Here is a 9,712-nt window from a genome sequence, read left to right as displayed (position 1 = left end):
TGAATTCACTTAGTTGCTGAAGGGGATCTCTAGCTATGCAGCATTCCTCCTCAGAAAGCAGCCTAAGTCTAAGTCAGCTTTCCTTTTTGTGGCTGGCCCTTATATGAGCCCAGGGTGACTCCACCCTGGGTCCACCCCTTCTGGTCACCTGCAGGAGCACAAGCTGGAAATAATCTACCTGTGCTCCCTGGGCCAGCCACACACCTTCACCCAAGGGCTCAATCACCAGTTCAAGCCATGACCTAACAGCTCTACAGGAATTATGTTTAACCATAAGTCTTTTGAAGCCTGGTTATGGTTCTATTCCCAATGTGTATGCAAGGCAAGTCAAGAATATAACATTTTGTTAGTAATTTTAGATAAGCCTGTAAGTATCTAACAGGCAATGTCTTACTCAGCCAAGTTCAATGCTTACTTTTAACAGACTGAAAATGAAAGTATGAAAAAAAAATAGTGTGAGTAGTGTGAGTGCAGCCTTTTTTATCCCCCATTCTTCTTTTACATGTATGTTTTCTGTTTGCTAGTTCAGAATATTAGTTTCCTGCAGTCATGAAAAAGACAATGTTTGCTTTCCTTGAGCAGTCTAAAAAATAAGCAGTTAAGTAGTTAAAGTTATAGTGTTCCCATTACTATTTTTATGATACACTGTGAAAGTTTGTCAGCAGCAATCTAAAACTGTATATACGGTCACTATAATTTAGATCAGAGTTTTTGTGAAATAAAGACTTCTCTGACTGAGAATAGCCAATTTTTTGCCAAGGCTGAAGCTGCAAATTGTTTTTCTCCAAATATATTGGAAGAATAACAGATTATTTTTAGTAATGTTCTTCACTGGTTCTTTAGAGAGCTCTCAACCATTCAGATTCAGGCCACTACACTGGATGTTCCAGACCTGTGTAACTCCTTACTGCAGCTGCTCCAAATTGGCACCCTGTCTTTATCAAGAGTATTGCTGTTGTGACTGATAGCACTCCTTATAAGTTTTGAGTGGTGTCCATAGGAAACAAATACTGTTTGGACCAGAAAAGCTATGCTGTTCTAGGAATTGGAAGGGGATACATTTCATACCTGTATTTTGAAGCAAGATTTGAAAAATAGAAATGCAGTTTTTAGATGATGATAATGTAGAATATTTCTTTTCCCCCCCCCTTAGGATTTGCATTTATACAACACCCAAGCTTAATGTTCGAACAAGAAGTAAAGTCTCTGTACAACAGTATTCTTTCAGATAAGAACTGTTCAGTAAACTTAAAAATCCAGGTATTAAAAAATCTTCAGACCTACTTGCAAGAGGAGGATACGCGTATGCAGCAGGCAGACAGAGACTGTAAGTATTAAGGTCTGTGCTAATGAGGCATTCAAAATCCAACTTTATTGCTTGCAATTACTATATATTTGAACTGAGTCACTTAAGATTGTTATCTGTCAATAACTTTGTACGCAAAGTGTCCTAGAAGAATCTTCAAACTCCATTATGTGCATAGGTATATTGAGAAGTGCAGCTTATTAACTTTCAAGATGTATAAATCCTGGAAGCAATCTGGAATACATAATTGCTGTAATGATGGTAGCAATATTTTTTATCAAAATCTTCTCTAAGTTTAATTTGCAGATACTAAATAAGAAATAATAAGAAATTTTTAAATTGAACCCCTTTTTTTTTTTTTTTTTTTTTTTTAAGAACAAGAGTTTAATTAAGGTTGTGTCTCTAGCTTTCTTGAAAAATATTTACTAACAGGATTGTTCTACGTTTCATAAGATCACAAACCCATTCTAAGACAGCTGAAAACGGTATATATTGTAAAGCTTAAAGATCAGTAAGCATCAATTAATGGCAAAGTAGATTACACTGTAGTGAGTGTGCTATTGCTTTTGTCTTTTTTACAGGGAAAAAAGTAGCAAAACAGGAAGACCTGAAAGAAATGGGTGATATTTCCTCAGGGATGAGTAGTTCCATCATGCAGCTATATCTCAAGCAGGTCCTTGAGGCTTTCTTTCATACCCAGTCCAGTGTACGCCACTTTGCTCTAAATGTCATTGCATTGACATTAAACCAGGGTCTGATCCATCCTGTTCAGGTATGGTAGGATTTTATGATGGTGTGTGTTGGTGTTCAGGTTTTCTGAGATTTTCGCACTTTCAAGAAAAATTTTCAGTTTCTCTTCCCAGCTGTGTTAAAATAACTTCTTATTGTAGTAAGGGGCCTTCACACTAAGCATATTTCAAAACATGTTTTATGTTGATTAACCATTGAGATTCCAAACATCATATTTTCTTGTCTTTGGGTCAAGACATGAAAATCCAGCCAGTGCCTAAAGAGCACTTAAAAATGGATATTGGATAGTACTACTTTTCTGTTATAAGTATAAATTTTCGGTGTACGCCAGGTCTTTTTCTTCCTTTGATTCTCTATACTGAAAACTGTGTCATCTTGCCTCTGCCCCAATCCCCATATCCTCCAAACACTATGAAATTCCAGACCTAATGTCAGAATTGTCTTCAGTCATCATCTCCATTATTCTTTGCTTACATAATATTTTTATAATTATTTTTAATGCTGCAGCCATCATGCATGTTGAGTCATAAGCAGTGTGGTTTTGTGTTGTTGGTGGTTTTTTTTTTTTTTTTTTTTTTTAATGGCATTTTTTGTAGTGTAAAATGACTTTGGAATTTGAGAGAAATAGGAATACTACTGAAACCCTGCACAACTTCTTTCATAATGCTGGTCTCTCTTATATATTGTACTATTTGCTTGCAAAAAGTAGTCAGGTGGTTAAGTTGCATAATTTCCTATTCTAGTTTCTGCAGTAGTCAGAATACATGATCAATAATGTAATAGAAGAACAAAGAGAGTGATAAAGAGGTGATACAATAACACTGAGCAATTTTTTTTTTTTTTTTTTTTTTTTTTTCTCCAAGTGTGTGCCATACTTAATTGCTATGGGCACAGATCCAGAGCCCTCTATGAGAAACAAAGCTGACCAGCAGTTGGTGGAAATTGACAAAAAGTATGCTGGATTCATTCATGTAAGTAATTCCAATTTGAAATTGTAAAGAATACTGTTTGCTTGTGATTGAACACTTAAATATGCATCAGCTGCAGAAAATAGAATATAAAGTAACAAATAAACAGTAACTTATAAAGCAGTTGTAAAGAAGATCCTGACTTACCTCTGCTCAGAGATCTGTTGTTAGAAATAGAATGGATGTAATTGGATATAATAAATTGAAGCAATCTCTTCCAGGCTAAAATTGTCTTTAATTTATAATTCAGTTTTTTCCACATAAATACATAAGAGCGTTTATTTCAGTTGAAAATTCAAAAAAAAAAAAAAGTTTTGCACTAATATGGACTAAGTATTGGTTTCACTATAGCTGACATAAGCATACATATTTGGTAAAATATTCTGTTCCTGTATGAACATTTCAGTATTCTTGAAAGTAGTTTAAATTAGCATACCTGGCTGTAGTTATTAAACAGATTAGCAAGTATGTTTCTAACATAGAATGAATGGTGAAAGCAGTTCACAAGACATTTTGATCTCTGCCATAAATTCTGATTTAATCTGTTTGCCAACTCAAGAGGTAGTATATGCTGCAGTACATGTTTAAAAATTAAACTTCAGATGAACAATCACTTAAAAGGAAATAAGCTAAAAATGTGTAAGCAGGCATTTGTTTAATCTTCCGCTACAAAAATTATATTATTTTGTGTTTCAGTTTTACTGCCTTAAAGCGATATTTTAAATAAATACTTTTCCATTTCAGATGAAAGCAGTGGCTGGTATGAAAATGTCTTACCAGGTACAACAAGCAATCAATACCTGCACAAAGGATCCTGTAAGAGGTTTTAGACACGATGAATCATCCAGTGCATTGTGTTCGCACCTATACTCTATGATCCGAGGAAACCGTCAACACAGACGAGCATTTCTAATTTCTTTACTCAACCTCTTTGATGATACTGCAGTAAGCATCACATTTCCTTCACTTAAAAAAAAAAAAAAAAAAAAAAAAAAAAAAAAAAAACCCAATATAGCATTACAAGTATTTTTATGACATAATTAGTTTTATCTCCCTAATGTGTTTTATTTTGCTTTGTAATATGAGGGTTTTACCTGTGTGATATTTGTTACTTTCACATAATTGTGCATCTTCCTATACCCAGATTGGATTGATCAGAAATAATGTATCTTCAGGTACGGCTTATGTTCTTATGTTCTTCAGAGTCAGGTGGGAGGTTTCTAAAATAAAATGTGATAATGTTTTTGTTCTACACTGTTAGAAAAATGGGATAAGTTTATAAATCTAATTTATTTGTATGTATATTTATATGTACACTTAAATGTTTTCTTTTAACTTTCAGAAAACAGAGGTGAATATGCTCTTGTACATAGCAGACAATCTAGCCTGTTTTCCTTATCAAACACAGGAAGAGCCACTGTTTATAATGCATCATATAGACATTACGCTGTCAGTTTCTGGAAGCAACCTACTGCAGTCATTTAAAGAGGTATGTGCCTTCACAATTTAATAAGCTTCTCTATAATTTGGTCAATTTTTCAGTGAGTACAAGAAGCATTGCTTCGTAACTAGTCGTTAAAAACCAAGCAACCCTTTCTGTTCTGGCCTGGATCTGAAAGATGTCACTTTAAAACTTTCCATATATTGCTGCTTCAATTATTAAAGAAGAATTTTAAAAAATTGAGATCTTAATATTAAATAGCTGTAATTCCCTAATATTTCTTAATAATAATAAATTGCTTGCATCTGGAAGTACGTGAACCTGGAATCATCATGAAATATTGGTTTGTTATGGTTGTTTTAATAATAAAATTTAGTTTGCTATTTAGTTCTTTTTGGTGTCAAGTACTTGCATGCGTGTTATCTGAGGGGCTTTAATTATATTGTTTACTGCAGGAAAATTGTGCAGTATTTCATAAGGTGGCATATAGAAACTTCAGTCATAATATAATATATATTATAGTAATACACAATCCTGTATCAAAAAGGCCTCTTTTCAGGCTGGACAACTTTAACTGTAAAAGGTCCAAGCTGTTAAGAAACAAATCCATTTCAAAAATTTCCAATCTGATACTAACTGCAACTCAGAATTGATGCCTGGAAAGTAACCTGCTTTGAGTTCTTACCCCACCAAGGTTGAATATTAATCTGCTAGAAAAGGACATTACATTCTGCAGATCAGGCACCAGTGTGTAGCACTCAGCGCAGTAAGGATGAGATACTGACTGGGACATCTCAAGTTCTGTGTTATAGTGTGTACAGTAATAATGCAAGAGTGAAATTCTGTAGCACTACAAGTAGAACTGATTTTAAGTAGCGCTGTTTATGATCACTTGGGATTTCTCTGGTCAGCAGTGTAATTTAATATCATAGAATTTTAACTGAGGCAAGGATTAAAAATGGCTTGGACTGATCTTTACTGAAGTATTTATGGAAATATATGTAGTGCACAGAAATTATGTGGCAAATAAAGGGAATTTTCTTCCTGATTTATTGTATTCCACCTTTTAATGTATTTTTCTGGCACTGCAAAATACTTGCAAGTAGTCTTTAAGAAAAACATGCCAGTTGGTTCACTCACTTCTGTTCTATCCAACTTGCAAAAAAAAACGTGATCTTTTGATCAGGTTTTTGGGAGCTGGGGGAAGGAGCAGGTAATTTGAACATCTTTTTGCCATAAATAATTTTTATCTTTGAATATTGAGTTTGTTCAGGGATTTCTTGCTGATTTCAGTCAATGATGATTTTGAAAAGTTTTTAGAAACATGCATGATGCTACTTTACCCTAATTTTGGAATGTGTGCTAATTTCCCTGTGTCACAGTCTATGGTGAAAGACAAAAAGAAGGAAAGCAAGCCTTCATCAGATGAAGAGGCTGAGAGTGACAGTGGTAGTGAGAGTGAAAGTGAAGAGGAAGCTTGTAAACCTCGGAAGTTACGGAAACGAGTAGACTCTGATTCGGATTCTGATGAAGAAAATGATATAAATGCTGTGATGAAATGTTTACCAGAAAATTCAGCTCCTTTAATTGAATTTGCAAATGTCTCCCAAGGCATATTATTACTTTTGATGCTGAAACAGCACTTAAAGAACCTCTGTGGATTCTCTGATAGGTAAGGATATTTAGATAATAGTACGATCTTGTCATCTAGTAAGTTTTTTGTAAGGATTAAGTTGAAAGTTTGTTGAAAAGTTAATTGTAACTAATAGTTTTAGCAGTAGAATGTTACAGGGGAAAAATTCGAAACTTTATCTTAGAAAAGGCAATGATTTAATTTCTTATCATGGTGTCTATTATATACAAAATGATGAAAGTATGAGTGCTTATATTGAAGATTTTAAAGGCTTTTCATTGAAATTGTTTTGGAATTTTCTTAAAAACTCTTATCCTTTTATTTAAACAGTAAAATTCAGAAATATTCTCCATCTGAATCTGCAAAAGTTTATGATAAAGCAATAAACAGGAAGGCAGGAGTGCAGTTCCATCCAAAACAAACTCTGGATTTTCTGCGGAGTGATATGGCTAATTCTAAGATCACTGAAGAAGTGAAGAGGAGCATAGTAAAACAGTATTTAGATGTAAGTAGAGTTGCATGGCAAAAAAATCTAAAGCTCTTTTAAACTAGCTAACAATAAAAATTTGAAAGTAGATACTGATGAAGTGGACAGACATTTCAAAGTGTTACATTCCTGGTTGGTAGTCTTATGCAGTATTCCAATAGCTCACAACTTCCTTTCAGGATGTTTAGTGGGATTGTCTTTTGAAGTCTACTAATAAATTAAAACATAATTTCAACTAAAGAATATTCATCTTTACAGACTTTTTACAAACTGTAGAAATGCAGGAAGTTTTAGATATCTAGTAGAAAATGTAAGTAAAAAGTGTGTAGAACAAAACACATGAGCTGTTCAAGATTGAAGTTTCCTGCCATTTGTTTTGTCCTGTTTCCTTGTCTTTGGTTTTGTTTAAGGCATTGTCATATAAATGTTTATTTTTAATGGTACAATGTAGGCTCATCTCTTTGGGTTTTTTTGTTTGTTTGTTATAATAGTTCAAGCTCCTTATGGAACATTTGGATCCTGATGAAGAGGAAGAAGACGGAGAGGTGTCAGCTAGCACAAATGCTCGGAACAAAGCAATTACCTCGCTGCTTGGAGGAGGCAGCCCTAAAAACAGTGCAGCTGAGACAGAGGATGATGAAAGTGATGGGGAGGATAGAGGAGGAGGCACTTCAGGGGTGAGGCGGAGGAGGAGTCAACGTATTTCGCAGCGTATTACGTAAAATGATTCTTATGTGCTTATAAATGTCAGTCTACTATATTAAAATGTACACCAAGTAATGTAATCCCCATGAAAGCATTTTGTAGATAGAGATTCTCTACTTAACCCTTTATATAACTTTTTGTAGAAAGTTTAACAGAAAAGACAATAAAAAAATCCTAGAAAATGAGATTTATCCAGTATAAAAAGCTATTAATTTTCCTTTGAAGTGTAATGTGTGCTGTCCTTTCTATTGTTGCCAAGTTTTTATGTAGCTTTTTGATTCATGTGTATATATAATTTTATATCAATAAGAGATAAAGACACGGGTACAAATTAAGAGTATGTGGTTTTACAAGGATATGTTAACCCCTTGGCGCTGGCGGTCGCGGTGCGTCTCATTGCCGGCAATGGAATGTGTGCTGGGAAATCCCAACTCCCGGCGTCAAGGGATTAAAAGCAATAAAAGCAATAATTTCACTAAAGTTCTTTTGTGTAACACTTGGTCTTTTTTCCCTCTAATGTTTTAGTCATTGAGAAGGTCAAAACGAAATTCAGACTCTACAGAGTTGGCTTCACAGATGAATGAAAGTGTTGATGTCATGGATGTCATCGCTATTTGCTGTCCAAAGTACAAAGATCGACCACAAATTGCACGAGTAGTACAGAAAACCAGCAATGGCTTCAGTGTTCAGTGGATGGCAGGCTCCTACAGTGGCTCCTGGACTGAGGCTAAGCGCCGTGATGGCCGCAAACTGGTGCCTTGGGTAGACACTATTAAAGAGTCAGACATTATTTACAAAAAAATTGCTCTAACTAGTGCTAATAAACTGACTAATAAAGTTGTTCAGACTTTACGATCCCTGTATGCTGCCAAGGATGGAACTTCCAGCTAATGAATTTGTACACGCAGCCAAATTTACAGGAATTGAAATAACACCAAAACATGAAATTTCAACTTTCTGGCAAAAAAATAAAAATAATGATGATAAGAAAAATCAATTAAATGAGGAGTAAGAATGGAACCTGGGACACGGGGAAAAAAAACAAGAAGGAAATGTTTGGTAAATGTTTTTGTGGGAGCTTCCTTCGCTGTTGTGCAGCAGAAACTTCTCAATTCATTTTTACTCCCACTGTATTATAGTTTAAAACATTTGTTTATATCTTGGAAAAAAAAACATCTTTCTGTTTAAAAAATAAACAAGTGAATGTTGGAAATTAGTCTGTTAATGTTCTTAATAAAGTGTTCTTGGAGTTTAACCTAGCAGCGGATGGCTTTCTTTAGATTAGCCCAGTTTCTGTAAAATGGCAGAATCTCCTGGATATATAATTTATTCTGTTGAAGAAAAAAAAGGGGGGGAAGCATGCAGTATCTATGACCTACCTGCAGGAGTGCAGAAGGAGTTTTTGTAAATGTAGATTTTGATGTTATTAGGTCACACTGAAAATAATACAGGAAAATGAATCCCCAGGAAATCTGGTGGAGCAAGTACTGCAATAAATTTTTTTACTTCTCTTTGTTACTTGTCTGTTTCCATTTGAATTTCTTATTGTAAAGATCTGCAAGATAAATTATACATGGATAGAAAATCTTATGTAAAATTTACTATATCAGTGGTTTTTAAAACAAGGCAAAAGATGATGTTTATACAGTTTGTATAGGCTGACTTCTGAAAAATTGGCAGATTTTAGTTTTTATCCCTTTTAAAGGGTATAAACAACTCCAGGATTTTATTGTATCCTACAATATTTACTATTAATTAAAACATTTAATACTGTGCCAAACATTTTCAAGAGTACATGTTAATATAAAAACGAAACAATAGTTTATACCTTATAAGCTTCAGTTTCTTTCTAATGGTATCTAAAAAGTAATTTAAGATAGTTTAGATTTTGGGAAAGCTGATATAGTGTTAGCTTGGGCTAACTGCCTATGTATGCATTTGTCTGGGTTAACATATAGAGGTTTGTGTGAAAAGAGGCGATCGCTACCAGTATCTGAGGAGTTAATGGGTATGCAGTTGTGTAATTATGCTACATTCCTTCACAAATTTATTTTAAATATTTGTACATAAGGCTTTTTAACTAATTGAAATATCTTTTCGTGTTTTTTAAGTTGAAAAACAAAAGCAGTTAAAAGCATTCAGAAGCTTCAATTATATTACGGCAAGTCTTTCATAAGTGATTTGACATTCTAGGTAGCAACAAAACTAGCAGATTTACAAACAAAAAATCTAAAGCAGTTAATGTTTTAGGGGAATATTAAATCCTGCTCTATCTTAAAATGTATTTATCTAAAATGAGTTCCTCAGAAAGTAAATATTTTCTTTTCAAATTTAATTTATGGTAGGGCAAGTTTTTTGTGAATCTAGCTTGCACTGTTATTCAATTGTGAAGAAAAGAATGTCTTTAAATGGGTCAAGGGGA

The 9,712-nt window shown here is 34.0% G+C and overlaps 1 protein-coding gene across 1 annotated transcript; it reads left to right on the top strand.

Annotated features, from left to right (window-relative positions):
* Positions 1 to 1,133: 1,133 nt before the first annotated feature.
* LOC122169533 (nipped-B-like protein) lies at positions 1,134 to 8,545 on the top strand. Its single transcript, XM_042835768.1, has 9 exons — positions 1,134 to 1,327; positions 1,888 to 2,078; positions 2,920 to 3,027; positions 3,769 to 3,969; positions 4,367 to 4,513; positions 5,848 to 6,137; positions 6,429 to 6,603; positions 7,077 to 7,262; positions 7,816 to 8,545. The coding sequence occupies exons 1-9, from the start codon at positions 1,183 to 1,185 to the stop codon at positions 8,179 to 8,181; spliced, it is 1,809 nt and encodes a 602-aa protein (XP_042691702.1). The 5' UTR covers positions 1,134 to 1,182; the 3' UTR covers positions 8,182 to 8,545.
* The last annotated feature ends 1,167 nt before the right edge of the window (positions 8,546 to 9,712 follow it).

The sequence above is a fragment of the Centrocercus urophasianus genome, unplaced genomic scaffold (genome assembly GCF_019232065.1).
Source record: "Centrocercus urophasianus isolate 14NV4802_14NV808 unplaced genomic scaffold, USGS_Curo_1.0 seq_543, whole genome shotgun sequence".
Lineage (NCBI taxonomy): Eukaryota > Metazoa > Chordata > Aves > Galliformes > Phasianidae > Centrocercus > Centrocercus urophasianus.
Note: the sequence above shows the minus strand (reverse complement) of the source record. Positions and strands in the feature narration are given on the sequence as shown.